This window comes from Myotis davidii, unplaced genomic scaffold, assembly GCF_000327345.1.
Source record: "Myotis davidii unplaced genomic scaffold, ASM32734v1 scaffold96, whole genome shotgun sequence".
Lineage (NCBI taxonomy): Eukaryota > Metazoa > Chordata > Mammalia > Chiroptera > Vespertilionidae > Myotis > Myotis davidii.
In genome coordinates, this window is record NW_006289416.1 from 12838184 (window position 1) to 12853568 (window position 15385).

The following is a 15385-nucleotide window of genomic DNA, read 5'->3' on the forward strand; positions in this document are numbered from 1 at the left end:
TCGGGGAGCGCGGGGTCCGGGGCTCCGGGGACCCTGCGCGGAGCCGCACGGCCAGGCCTCCTGCGCACCGCAGTTCTCTCCAACTCCCCGCCTCCGCCGCATCGGGGCCCAGCGCCGCCGGAGGACCCTGTCCGGATCTGCGAAGGTAAGTGGACTTGACCATTCGGGGGTCTTTTGTCCCCAAACCACCGCCGGAGTTCGCGGAGCGGGAAGCGCAGGATGGGGGCGGCATGTTCGTAGGAAGCGTATTTAAAAAATGCAACAGGCGGGGCCGAGCAGGAAAACTCCTCGGGTTAACGTTTCCCACGGAGAGGAGACTTGTCCAGGACTGAAACTTGGGTAGGTTCTTCCCATCCGAAGACTCGCAGGGACTCCTTAAGTCTGGGTCTGAGCTCCCTCTGCTGGTTCCTTATGAGGATGGAAAGCGAGGCTACAGGTGAGAGGTGGGAGCGGAACTGCCCTTCTTTGCTCCCACACATTGTCATGATTTCTCCTTTGAGGGAAGTGACTGCTCCCTTACAGGGACACCTTCTGATCCCATGAAAGCTAAACACTCAGACGGAATCTTAAAAGGTCCTTGCAACTTTTGCTTTTCATCGCTGAGTCGTTTGTGCCTGAAACAACAAGAATCATAGCAGGACTCACTGGGTAAACTGCATTTGAATAAAAACATTGTATTTCTTTTACATTTTAAATTAAATCTATTGGGGTGACATTGCTTAATAAAACTATATAAGTTTCAAGTGCACAATTCTATGATACATCATGTGTATATTGGCTGTGTGCCCACCACCCAAAGTCAAATCTTCCCTTAGTCACCATACACTAGAACCCCTCTACCCCTCATTACCCCTCACCCCCTTAAAACATTTTAAATGGCTAAAGCCAGCCACAGTTAAAATAAATACCATCGGGCAAGGTTATATCTTGTAGCTGCTTGTCATCTGCCACTATTCTTTGTTATCCTAATGTGTGCATTTAAAAGTATAATAGTAATAAAAAAAGAATCAATTGAATAAACTTAGATTGTATTTAATAACAGATTTATTGTGATTCTGAAATTTCTATCCAGTACACGAATTGAGATATCAGTTTATATCCACTCCCAGCATACCTGTAGCCTCAGAGAATTTCTTTGTGTTTTTTTTCCTCCCAGAAAGGAATGTCATGAAAAAGGAACAGAAAAGAGCCGTCATTGTTGGTGAAAGGGGAGTTTTCTTTCCCCGCTGGTGGTTACTTCATGATTGGAAGAGATGTACCTAGGTGGCTGAAGAGATTAGATTTTTCTAGCTGTGCAGATGAAGCTGATAAAAGAAGACATGAAAATGCTTCCTCTGGGTCATAATCGGCTGATAAGTAAGAAGACCTGAAAAAGACAGATTTGAAATGAGGGCAGGAATTTTGAGATTTTTAAAACCAGGTAGGACTTTGGACATTTATTGAGGATGTTTTTCTCCCAAAACGAAGAAAAAAAAATTCTCAAAACCAGAAGTGTAAAAAGTTGAGAACAAAAACAACCGAGTCCACCCCAAGGATTTCAGACTTCGTCACTTTCTTTGGGTAGACACACACTCAAGGGCATCACTCACGTTTGGTGATTTTATTTCCGACGATGGTTTCCTATGCTAGGAATGACTTCATTTGGAGTTTGGAGTGCTTTTTTTCTTCCTTTTTCTTTTTCTTTTTCTTTTTAAACAGTGTATGTTTTGACACTTCACGTTAAATTTATGCAAAGGAAGTAAATCCTAAAGTCATAGTATGTTTGAGTCTGTATATCACTGTTTGCTCTGTGATATGGAAAAACTAGAGGATTTAACATTCCTTGAAATTTTATTGGAAGCAAAACTGTGTTAGAGACGCAGATATACAGTGTAAGTTTTCTCTTTTTGGCAATCGTATTTGCTTTGAAGGAGCCAACTATCAGCTGGATTTCACAGCATAAGCGATTTATAGTCTTTGTTTTATCAAGGCCTTAAATGGGTGTTTTATACTGAGCAGATGGGAACCACATTGAGCACTCTGTTTGACATGATTGCCTAAGGAAAGGAACTCCCTGATGGATCATGGCGTTAATGTTTACAGGACATTTCTTATTTTTAGCATTAGTGATGTTTGCTTTCTCAACTTTTGAGGAATCTGTAAGCAATTACTCTGACTGGGCAGTTTTTGCAGATGATATAGATCAGTTTAAAACACAGAAAGTGCAAGATTTCGGATCCAACCAAAAGCTGAAAAAAAGTATGCTTCATCCAAGTTTATATTTCGATGCAGGAGAAATCCCAACAATGAGACAAAAGTCTCGCACAAGCCATTTGCATCTTTTTAGAGCTATCAGAAGTGCAGTGACAGTCATGCTGTCCAACCCAACATACTACCTACCTCCACCCAAGCATGCTGATTTTGCTGCCAAGTGGAATGAAATTTATGGTAACAATCTGCCTCCTTTAGCACTGTACTGTTTGTTATGCCCAGAAGACAAGGTTGCCTTTGAATTTGTCCTGGAATATATGGACAGGATGGTTGGCTACAAAGACTGGCTAGTTGAGAATGCACCAGGGGATGAGGTCCCCATTGGCCATTCCTTAACAGGCTTTGCCACTGCCTTTGACTTTTTATATACCTTACTAGATGATCATCGAAGACAAAAATACCTGGAGAAAATATGGGTGATTACCGAGGAAATGTATGAATATTCCAAGGTGCGCTCATGGGGCAAACAACTTCTTCATAACCACCAAGCTACTAACATGATAGCACTGCTCACCGGGGCCTTGGTGACTGGGGTAGAAAGAGAATCTAAAGTAAATTTATGGAAACAAGTTGTAGTAGATGTGATGGAAAAGACCATGTTTCTGTTGAATCATGTTGTTGATGGTTCTTTGGATGAAGGTGTGGCGTATGGGAGCTACACAGCTAAATCGGTCACACAGTATGTTTTTCTGGCCCAGCGCCATTTTAACATCAACAACTTGGATAATAACTGGTTAAAAATGCACTTTTGGTTCTATTATGCCACCCTTTTACCGGGCTTCCAAAGAACTGTGGGTATAGCAGATTCCAATTATAATTGGTTTTATGGTCCAGAGAGCCAGTTGGTTTTCTTGGATAAGTTCATCTTAAAGAATGGAGCTGGAAATTGGTTAGCTCAGCAAATTAGAAGGCACCGACCTAAAGATGGACCAATGGTCCCCTCCACTGCCCAGAGGTGGAGTACTCTTCACACTGAATACATCTGGTATGATCCCCAGCTCACCCCACAGCCTCCTGCTGACTATGGTACTGCAAAGATGCACACATTCCCTAACTGGGGTGTTGTTACTTATGGGGCTGGATTGCCAAATACCCAGACCAATACCTTTGTGTCTTTTAAATCGGGGAAACTAGGAGGTCGAGCTGTGTATGACATAGTTCACTTTCAGCCGTACTCCTGGATTGATGGGTGGAGAAGCTTTAACCCAGGACATGAGCATCCAGATCAGAACTCATTTACTTTTGCTCCCAATGGGCAAGTATTTGTTTCCGAAGCTCTCTATGGACCTAAGTTGAGCCACCTTAACAACGTATTGGTGTTTGCGCCATCACCCACGAGCCAGTGTAATAAGCCCTGGGAAGGTCAACTGGGAGAATGTGCACAGTGGCTCAAGTGGACCAGTGAGGAGGTTGGTGACGCAGCAGGGGAAATCATTACTGCCTCTCAACACGGGGAAATGATATTTGTGAGTGGGGAGGCAGTGTCTGCTTACTCTTCTGCAATGAAGCTAAAAAGCGTGTATCGTGCTTTGCTTCTCCTAAATTCTCAAACTTTGCTAGTTGTCGATCACATTGAGAAGCAAGATGATTCCCCAATAAAATCTGTCAGTGCCTTCTTTCATAATCTGGATATTGATTTTAAGTACATCCCATATAGGTTTATGAACAAGTATAATGGCGCCATGATGGACGTGTGGGATGCACACTACAAAATGTTTTGGTTTGATCACCATGGCAATAGCCCTGTTGCTAGTATACAGGAAGCAGAGCAAGCTGCTGAATTTAAGAAACGGTGGACCCAGTTTGTTAACGTTACGTTTCAGATGGAATCCACAATCACAAGAATTGCATATGTCTTTCATGGGCCATATGTCAATGTTTCCAGCTGCAGATTTACTGATAATTCCAATTCTGGACTTCAGATTTCTCTCAACGTCAACAATACTGAGCATGTTGTCTCCATTGTAACTGACTACTACAACCTGAACACAAGATTCAGTTACCTGGGATTTGGTGGCTTTGCCAATGTGGCTGATCAGGGCCAAATCACCCGATTTGGTTTGGGCTCTCAAGCAATAGTAAGGCCCGTAAGACAGGATCAAGTTATTTTCCCCTTTGGATTTAAATTTAATATAGCAATTGGGTTGATTTTGTGCATTAGCTTGTTGATTTTAACTTTTCAGTGGCGGTTTTACCTTTCTTTTAGAAAGCTAATGCGATGGATCCTAATACTTGTTGTTGTCTTGTGGTTTATCGAGCTCCTGGATGTGTGGAGCACTTGCACTCAGCCCATCTGTGCAAAATGGGCAAGGACGGAGATGGAGGCCAGCACAAAGTCTGTGTCTTCCCAAGGGCACCACGTTGATCGTCCCGATGTTGTCATTACCTCACTTCCTGGTTCAGGAGCGGAAATTCTCAAACAACTATTTTTCAACAGTAGTGATTTTCTCTACATCAGGGTTCCCACAGCCTACATTGATATCCCTGAGACGGAATTTGAAATTGACTCCTTTGTAGACGCCTGCGAATGGAAGGCATCAGATATCCACAGTGTGCATTTCCGTCTACTCCGAGGCTGGTTGCAGTCTTTAGTCCAAGATACAAAACTGCACTTGCAAAACATCCATCTGCATGAATCCAGTAGGGGTAAACTGGCCCAATATTTTATAGTGAATAAGGACAAGAAAAGAAAATCGAAGAGGAGAGAGTCTTTGTCGGAACAAAGAAGTAGAATGAAAGGCGCCTTTGATAGAGATGCTGAATACATTAGGGCTTTGAGGAGACACCTGGTTTACTTCCCGAGCGCACGGCCTGTGCTCAGTCTAAGCAGTGGGAGCTGGACCTTAAAGCTTCATTTTTTTCAGGAAGTTTTGGGATCTTCACTGAGGGCATTGTATGTAGTAAGGGACCCTCGGGCATGGATTTATTCAATGCTGTACAGTAGCAAACCAAGTCTTTACTCTCTGAAGAATATACCAGAGCGCTTAGCTAAACTGTTTAAAGTAGAGGGAGGTAAAGGCAGATGTAGCTTAAATTCGGGCTATGCTCTGGAGTATGAATCATTAAGGAAAGAATTATCAAAACCCAAGTCCAACGCAGTCTCCTTGTTGTCTCATTTGTGGTTGGCACACACAGCAGCAGCCCTGAGAATAAATGCAGATTTGCTACCTACCAGCTACCAGCTGATCAAGTTTGAAGATATTGTGCATTTCCCCCAGAAAACCACTGAAAGGATTTTTGCCTTCCTTGGCATCCCTTTGTCTCCTGCTAGTTTAAACCAAATATTGTTTGCCACTTCCACGAACCTTTTCAATCTTCCCTACGAAGGGGAAATATCACCAAGTAATAATAATGTTTGGAAACAAAACTTGCCTAGAGATAAAATTAAACAGATTGAAAACATCTGCTGGACACTGATGGACCGTCTAGGATACCCAAAGTTTATGGACTGAGTGCTGCAGGTCAGCAGAAATTTGCACTAATACTTTCCAACCCAATTTGTGGACATGATTAGAAGAGTTTATTCTTGTAACTCTGTGTGTGTGTGTGTGTGTGTGTGTGTGAGAGAGAGAGAGAGAGAGAGAGAGAGAAAGAGAACGTGTGTGTTCAGTTAATTACTTGCACAGAGAGATTGTTTTAAAAATAGACACCATATTTGGTGGAGCACAATTTAATTTTTATGTCACTACTTTCTTGCCTTTGTTTCTGAATTGTTTTCTGCTAAAGTGCTTCCACTACAGAGGTACAGATGAAGTTCTATTGTGTCAGGAAATACAGGAAGATTTTTAAAGTTTTTGTCTTAACTCTCTTCATCTGCAACTGTGCTGATGTGTCCTGGAACCTCAAAGACTGCTCAAGGCCTTCAGTGGCTGTTTTACCCAAGCATCTCTTGCTTTTAAGATGGACTACAGAGGTTCCTTAGCTTTTTATAAAAGGTCTTCTAACATGTTTATCCTGCACTAGAAAATAAATCCTTTACTGTGTATAATGTTTAGTGATATCACTGGGGAAATGGTGGAAACTTCTGTCTGAACTATAGGGTTCCTTCTATAAAATACAGATGGACATACAGAAGGAATATGGTTTTTTGCAGATCAGAAACTGACCTAAACAGCCTCCTTAACGTTTTCTCCTTTGAAGTAATGGAATCAGTCTTTGCATAATCCGGGTGCCAAGGGCTGGTGGAGTATTTTGGACCTGCTTGCCTGTGTAAAACTCCTTTCTTTGTATTGCCTCCTTGAAGCCACAGCTGCTAGCATCACACCACTCCCATCCTGTCCCTTTTGTCACTGTCATGCAGAATCAGTCGCAGTTACTGATGGCTAAACTCTCTGTATTTTCCAGGATCCCCACCCCCCAGCCCCCGATGATTAATTTTGCATTAAAGCCTAACACAGACTTAGAATGAAACTTCTTTTTGTGGAATTATCACTGTATGACTCAAAGGAAGCTGAGCCACCACGGGCTGCATTTTTTTTTTAGACTAGAAGCAGAGTTGGAAAACTGCCTGACTTGTCTCGCATCCTTTGAATGAGTTTACAGACTGCCAGTGTGGGCAAATGGGAGATGATGTCAGAGGCATCTGTTTCCTTTACCATCTGCATCTTATTAGAAATACCGTCGTCATCGAATGCGGTTCATTTTCTTTTGGTAGTCGCTGAAATCCAAATGCTGTGCCAGTAGAAGCCAGTGGAGTAATTACAATGTACTGGATGAAAACTATTAGTCAGTGTGGAGACTTGATGAAATCTCTGTACAGATTGCAGTCTTCTTCCTGATGTTGCAAACTGTCGTTTCCCCCAAGCTCTCTAACACTTGGGCGTCTGTTATTCTGACCTAGATAAAAGTGGTTCTTTCTCAGTACTTTGTTATTGTGACAAAATGTGCCTGCAGAGTGATAAAGCTGTGGATATGTTCCATTCCAGCGAAACCTCACTTGGCTGTCATTTCCCCCCATATAGTGTGAATGAATGCAGGCCACTCCTACTCTGCTTATATACTCAATTTTCTTCCCGTACTCCCATGACCTTTTCTCTACAATGTCAAAATGAATGAAAGTCATATTAACATAGGTTGAGAGGGCAGAAGAATCTACACTGAATCTACACTGTTATTGCCAAGGAAGACAATAACCTTCCTATTTGAGGGTTATCAACAAGCATGTAAATTGCTACACAGATGTTAACAATATTTTCATAATTGGTCAGTCTCAGTGTTTGCTTTCAATTCCCAGGATGTGGGATCTCAAATGAGATCCAATAAAAAGGCTTTGGGTTGGCAGTAATATCAGGTCTGATCAAGGTAAGAATTAGACATGTGTAGGTAACAAATAAGAAAATGGAAGCTATACCACTGTCTTTCTTTTAAAATTTTATAGAAATGTGCCCATGGGCAGTATGTGGAGGAAAGAAGGGGAAAATGAAAAAGAGTAGTTCTGTGAATGAATATGGGAACATGTTATTGATAGCTAGTGAAAGTGACATGGTTAATAAAATGAGCTTCACAGTGTATCCTAACTTGCACCTCCTCCTTCCCCAGCAATGTCAAGGTGAATTTTCCTGTCCCTGTATTCACCCCCTCCTGCCCCAAGGGAAAGTTTGCTGAAAGTTTACTATTTGCAGATGCTCCTGTGAGGAATATTTTATGTGGAGAGGCATTGAACATACATGATATGTTCATGCTTGGGGACCCCTGCCTTGTCATCTCAATACCTAAGTTGACTGACCCTCCCCAAACACCCAGGTCCTACACTCTTAGGATGTTACCTAGGAAAAAATTTGACCAGATTCTACACTTACTCTTATGTTAAAAATAAAGCAGCAATGATCACTATTGTGATGCTTCCAAAAGAAACAAAATGTCCTCTGTAAATTCGATCCCTTCATTAACTTCCCCAAACTTCAGTCCAGTTGAGATAAAAGCCTTTATTAAAATAAGAACATTTAAGTCTTGAAACTTGGAAAGAATGTGTTTTGCTGGCACAAGTAACATAAGTAAATATAGTGATAATCTGTTTTTCCAAAGTGGAATAATGTTAATTACTCATTCTGGATGGAATGTGCTCTACCCAGAGTTGAATTTACTGTAATAAAAATTCCAGGAAGGATAGGAAATGGAAGAATCTGTTCAGGAGAAAAAAAAGATAAATCTATGAATGCAGTTTAATTTATATAAACCTGGAGAGGCACAAGTTTTAAGCAGATGACACAAGGATGCATACATATTAGGCCTAGACCCCATATATTGGACATTTGATTGACATTTTTATTTAGACAGGAAGAAGTAGTAAATGCCTGGCAAGAATGGGATGGTTATGTCAAATTCCTAGGCATGGAAGAGGACTGGTCACATCACCGCAGTGAATATATTCAAACAAAAACTACTCCACACACATGTGTATTTTGTTTCTTCTGTGGACATGCTACCCTCTTTTGGCCACTTGTAATTTATGTCATTTATCAGTAGAGTTTGGGGTGCATCATCATAGATCCCAGACAGTCCTGATATATAAAGAATATCACATTCAATTTTCTATGAGTAAATACTAACAATGATTTAAAAAATTGCTATGTTTGATCATAAACTAGTTCATTGGAACTACATGTATAACAAGACTCCTCTCTTCCTAAATAAAAAGCTATAAGCAAGTTGGCCATGGTTGGGATAATTTGTAATAGCCCTCTTCTTTAGGTCTTGGGTAACTGTTAGGATTCTGTATGGAGCTGACAAGGCAGACAATGGGAAATGCAGTTGAATATTGACATATAGTCCTACACTTTCAGCCACTAAACTTGCAGCATTCAGTGGTGGGCAAGCCTTGCTTCTACTCTTCTAATTTAATTCCAAGTTCTGTCTCTGACTTGCACTGTCTTCTGCATTCATCTTCCCAACTTACTAAATGGCAAGAACATCCCTATACTATGTATTTGTGCTCTCCATCTGTCCCTCCTGCCACTGGTAAGATCTTCCAGTATGATCTCTCTAAAAAGAGGTTCTTGCAGGTTGCTTGAGACATTCTAAGTCAGTGATGCATGAGGTTGGCACAGGGAAGACTTTTTTTTAAAGGGATGTAGCATCTATCATGAATTAATCTCAATATGTGCTACAAATTGAACCATAAGTTTTCATGTATCTCATTACAATCCTCACAAGAACTCTCTATGGTACTTATTTACAGATAAATTTGAAATCCATATTATCTCTATGGCGAATATGCTTTGTGAAATAATGTTGAGTGAATTTACAATTAATTCATTGTTTACCATACTTTTTTTTAGTCCAGGTATTGATTAGCATGAGGGAAGAACACAAAAATTGGTTGACTATGACCCTACTCTGTAGGGAATTGGCAATCTCTAGAGACTTCAGAGTTTATCAAGGAGAAGAGAGGCAGGCAGGTAGAGATGACCACTGGATGAAAGGTATCAGAAAGTCTTATCTGTCCTGTAGTTGACACGGTTTATTTGTTTCTGAAACTGCAGTTATGAGGAAAGAGTAGTATAAAGAGGGAGTTTTTGGTAAATTTGGATAGAGATCATCACCTATTCTTATTTAGGTTTTGAGTCTATAGTTGGCAATGACACCTGCCATTGATTTCCAAAGAGACATGCAAATAGGACAGAAGCACTGACGCTTGCTCTCTTCCTATTGCCTCTCACTCAACTTCCCCAACACATTTACTACAAAGAAATCTGGTCCGTCACTGAATACCAGTGTCCTTAAGAGCACATGGTCTGCGGAGTTCATGCTGGTTATTGCTGGTAATGGCAGGGAGAATAACAATGTATTTCATCTTATTCACTTTAATGCCATACATACCAAAGGATTATCTCAAAAATTCATCTATATACAATAATGTTTTCCTGGTAATTCACATGTCATTCACACATATAATTTGGGTTGGACTAAAAATACCTTATCCTCTGCTTGGTGCTTTATACGTTGGATGCTTTCTGTCTTCCATGGCTGTGGGTGAGGACCTAGGAGCAAATCCCAGAGCCTCCAGCCAGAAACTCAGCCTCCCAATGAAAAGTACACCTCTGCATTGGGACCAAGTGCCACAGACCTGTGAGAGTGGGGCTCATACTCTTGATAGACAGGGATTCCTTTGCTATGATTGGGTTTTTTTTGGATATTGCTGTCCATACCCTGCTATGTTCACTGTATGTGAATTAGAAAACACTATTCTGTTGATCTTGGAGTATGCCAGCTCTGCTGCACCTGTGTATCAAACTGTAGGCATCATGGATATAATAGGTTCCTCTGTGATATTGATCAGTTTCTGTGGCCAGAGGTGGGACTTAGCATCAGAATTCATATACTCACACATTCTATAATCTGGTTCCAGGCATCAAAGATCTGAAAGATATTAAAATGAACACAAGTATACATGTCATCTACTCTGAGAAAATGCACAGTTAATTCTGACTTTCCATGATCACATTCTGTTTCCACCAACTATCCCAGAGGTGAATGTTTATCCTGCATGTTCTGTTTACCATTCCCTGGATTGTCTTTATAGCTCCACCACACACGTCTCTCCTTATCAACATATTGTAGATTTTTTTCATGTTTTGCAACTTTTTGTAAATAGTAATGTATTGCATATATTGTTGTGCAACTTGCTTTGCCCCAAATTTTGTCTAATGCATCTTGATTTTGTAGGTGGCCACTTATTTTCAACATGGTAGTGTTCCATTATATGTATATGCTACTTTCTGAATATTCCATACTTTATCTTTCTTTTATCCCGTTGATGGATTTGGAGATTATTTTTGCAAATTCCAACATTGTATAAAAAATTCTCAAGTATGTTCTATATATATAAGAATGTTCTGTCTTTTGTTTGTACCCAGAACCTTCCCACCCACTCCCACCCCAGCCTCCTCCCTAGTATATGTATCCAGGGCTGAAAGCTCACCCTTGGCTATTCTAGACAATGCCAAGGTATTATTTCTCAGATTGTCTGTACCAATTGTTGTTCCCAATGTTCTCTTGTACTTGACACTTTCAGAGTTTTTAATACTTTCCTGTCTGGGTATCACATTTTTGTTTTCATTTGCATTTTCTGACTATTAATGACATATAGCCTATATGCACCTGAGCATGAGCACATGCACATGTTTAGTCGTCCTTATTGTTTTCCATCTGTGGTTTGTAAAATGAAGTCCATGTTCATGTCTTTTATCCATTTTTCAAGTTCATTTTTTCTTATTAATGCATTGAAGTTTGTCATATATTAATAATAGACTTTTTGTTATATGTGCTATGAATAACTTCTTTGCTTCTATTTTCATGATCTTTGTACTATGATTTGTGTAATCTATTTTGCTACACAGGTGTCTTTGATTTGAATGTAAGCAAATATGTCAGTGTTTTCTTTTATTATTTATAGTTTTTTGTCTTATTAAAGAATCTTTCCCAGAGTCTTGGCACTAAAAAACACCCTCCTCTATTTTCCTCTAAACCTTTTAATACTTTTATTGGATGTCTATTGCTGTATAACAAAATTACCACAAACTTAATGGCTTAAAACAACACACTGATTATATCAGAGTTCCTGTGGGTAGGAATCCATGTGTTCAGTCTTTCACAAGGCTGCCATCAGGCTGCTGGCTGGCACTGGAATCTCATCTGACACTCACCTGGAGAAGCATCTGCTTCCCAGCTCCGTGGTTATTGGCAAGATCCAGTTCCTCATCGGTTCTTGGACTAAAAGCCTTAGTTCTTTTCGAGCTTTTGGCTGAAGACCACCCTTAGTCATGACCACATGGGCTTCTCCGTATGACAGTTTACTTCATGAAAGCCAGGATGGGAGCGAATCAGTAGAGAAACTACTAACTACTAACAATGTAGCTCAATTGGAAGTGACACCCAATCAGCGTTGGTTAGAAGCAAGTCACAGGTCCTCACACCCAAAGGATTACATAAGATCACGAATACCAGGTGTAACAATGGGGGTCATTTTAGAGCTTATCTGCCATAGATTTTTGTCTTTTAATATTTCAGGATTTAATCTGCTTTATGTTAATTGTTGTGTTGATTCTGATTTTTTTTTCCTTATGAATAAACCTGTTATCCTAGGCTGAAAAGATTGAAACTCCTTTCTTTCCCACTACCTTTCAATGCTATCACTACAACATACCAGGTTGTCTATTTTGTATGAGTCTATTTCTGAGCTCTCTACTTTATTCCACTAGCAATTTTTTTTTATTCCACTAGCAAATTTGATAAAGCCACTGACAATACCACCCTGTCTTAATTACTATAGTCATTTTGTTAGCCTTGAAATATGGCAAGGAAAGGCTTTTTATTTTCTTTTTCCTCATTTTGTCTTAGATTTTCTTAAGCCTTTATTCTTTCATGTGCATAGTTTGCAGTTTCTCAAAGCTTACAAACAAGGTACATGTTCATTGTAAATGCATTAAATCAACTTTGAGAGAATTGACCTCTTTACATTAATTAATCTCTGTTCATGAGCATGGTATGTCTCTCCTATATAATACTTATTAATCCTTTGATAGATGTCTCTGAGCACTTTATATTGTTATTACAGTAGATGACATTTGTTAATTATATGTTCAATTATATATAGAAAAAGAATTGATTTTTGTGTATTGTATTATATCAGGGACCTTATTCTTCTTACTAATTTAATAATTGACTTGTAAATTCTTTTGAAATAAATGGTTTTGCAATTGTAATTTATGAGAATTATGGTATTTCCTTCCTCTTACTCATAACGTTTTAGTGTTCTTACTGCATTTGTTAGGACCTCCTGTAAAATACTGAAAGGATTTGGTGATAGTGTTCTTGTACTGTTCCTATGTGAATGCAGTGCTTCCAGATATCACCACTGAGCAATGGATGCGGTGTGTATTTCATAGACTCACCTTATCTGGATGTGGTACTCCTTTCTAGTCCTGCTTTGGTAAATGACTTCTTATCATCAATGTATAATAGGATTTATTCAGTGCTTCTGATGCATTTATTGTGATAGTTGTATGTTTATTTGCCTATATCTGTTAGTGTGAAAATATCTGTATTATATGAAAAAATATATTTTATTTTGAGATTAAATCAAACTTGGTTGGCTATGATAAAATCAGCCTGAGAGTGATTCATTATATGTAGCTGGATTGAGTTTGTTAATAATCAATTGAAGATGTTTACATCAACCTTTGTCATTTTCTCACACTGTACTGATCTAATTTTGAAGTCAACATTTCTTTCACATAAAATAAGTTGAAGATGTTCTATTTTTCTATTCTGTAGAAGTGTTTGTGTAAGATTGGAGTGATCTAATACTAGAATGTTTGTTACAACTCATTTTTAAACCAGCTGACTGTTGTGTTTTTCTATGTGTGAACATTTTGACTATGTGTACAATTTGATGGTGATAAGTTTTTTTTATTTAGCTCGCCTATTTAATTTGAAGCCTATTTTTGGCAAGTTATGTTTTTAAAGAATTTGTTGTTCTTTTTAAATTTTCCACATTTATTGACCTATATTTGCTCAAAAGGCATTCTGCTGCCCCTCTTATTTCCCATCTTCCCACCCCTGGTTCATTGCTGCTTTGTTCAGCTGTGTCCATATGGGTGTGAAAGAAATGGGAAGCTGGATTGACCAGATGGTTGTTGTTTGATTGTGAGATGACAGAAGAAAAGAGTGTGAGGAGAGTGGTTTGCAGGTACTCAGTACAGAGAGAAAAGAGGCTCATGAGAAACCCAGGAGACACTGCTGTAAAGGATTTAGATTCTAGTGGCACCAAAGACTGTTGGAGTGGACATCCTCCCTGGGATATGGGAAGGAAGCAGTGCTTAAAGAATATGACCCATGGATTTGAGATCATTGAGGCATTGAAATTATTGCTAATAAATCTAGGGCAGCAACTCTAAAACTCTTTTGGGAACACTTTGTACTCTTAAAATTATTGAGTGCTCACAAACCTTTTTGCTTTATATGCATGAAGCCAATATTTAATATACTCTACTGATATGCCATAGCATTATTATCTGTAAAAAATTACTGTATTTTTCAAAAGCAAAACAGTTGTGAAAGAGTGTCACCATTTTACATTTTTACAAATGATCTTAAATGTTTGGCTGTTAGACTACACCTGGACTTTCATATCTGCTTCTGGATCACATAAGGTGCTTAGCTTCTGGAAAATCTGAGAATTGGGGGGCGGCTACGGGGTGGGGGGGTGAGAGTTAAAATAAATTTTTTTGCAATACAATGAACATAATTTCACAAACCCTGTGAAAGTGTCTCAGGACCCCCCCGCCCCACACACACACACATGAATGGAGCATAGATTGAGGGTCACTGGCTAGCACCTGATACAGGAAGTGAGTCAATAAAGACATCTGGTTATTGGAAGGATCACCCATGTGTGATGTAATCAAAAGATATATCTAGTATAATTGTGAGGTTAAAAGAGCATTGAAAATAATTATTTAAACTATATATTAATTCTGGAATTGTTGCAAGGAAACTAGGACATTGGATGGATATTGAGGTTACAAATGATAATGGCAGAAGTGGAGGAAAACAGTGAACGAGGAGATGAAACCCTTAAGAATAAGTGAAGTGGAGAAGGCCTGCACACAGGCGGATGATGAAGCAATGGCACAGTCCAGTGGCCAGTGTCAGTGCTGGTTACGTTTTGTGAGTGGGAATGACAATTATCTAGAAACTGAAAAAGAAGCCAAAGGACACCTACTCCACTTTGAAAACCAATTCAAAGTACAAATGCTATTACTTTCCTTTTATCTCATACCTTAAACGCCACATTATTTCTCCCTAAAGTCTGTCCTACCTCTACTAATAAATTGGGGGGACAAAGAAATCCAGGAAAGAAAATAAGAAGTCTAAAATTCCCTGGGACTAAATCAAAAGCTTTTAGGACAACTTCCAAACATAAACTGAAGAAAGAGCGATAAGCTGATGTGGCCAAAATGTGCTTCTCACTGGTATAAAGTGTCACTATAGATGACTAGTCCTGCCCAACTCAACAAATGACACTTGTCTACAGGGGCTAGAATCCCATGCTTATACTATTTCTGTGCAGTCACATTGGTGACCCATACACAAAGAGCCGGTTCATTTTAGGCCATCCTCCCCCCACCCCCCC

At 39.5% G+C, this 15385-nt stretch overlaps 1 protein-coding gene across 1 annotated transcript; it reads left to right on the forward strand.

The window, feature by feature from the left end:
* Nucleotides 1-6: 6 nt before the first annotated feature.
* Nucleotides 7-7110, forward strand: DSEL (dermatan sulfate epimerase-like). Its single transcript, XM_006761931.2, has 2 exons — nucleotides 7-145; nucleotides 1157-7110. The coding sequence occupies exon 2, from the start codon at nucleotides 2064-2066 to the stop codon at nucleotides 5700-5702; it is 3639 nt and encodes a 1212-aa protein (XP_006761994.1). The 5' UTR covers nucleotides 7-145; nucleotides 1157-2063; the 3' UTR covers nucleotides 5703-7110.
* Nucleotides 7111-15385: the final 8275 nt, after the last annotated feature.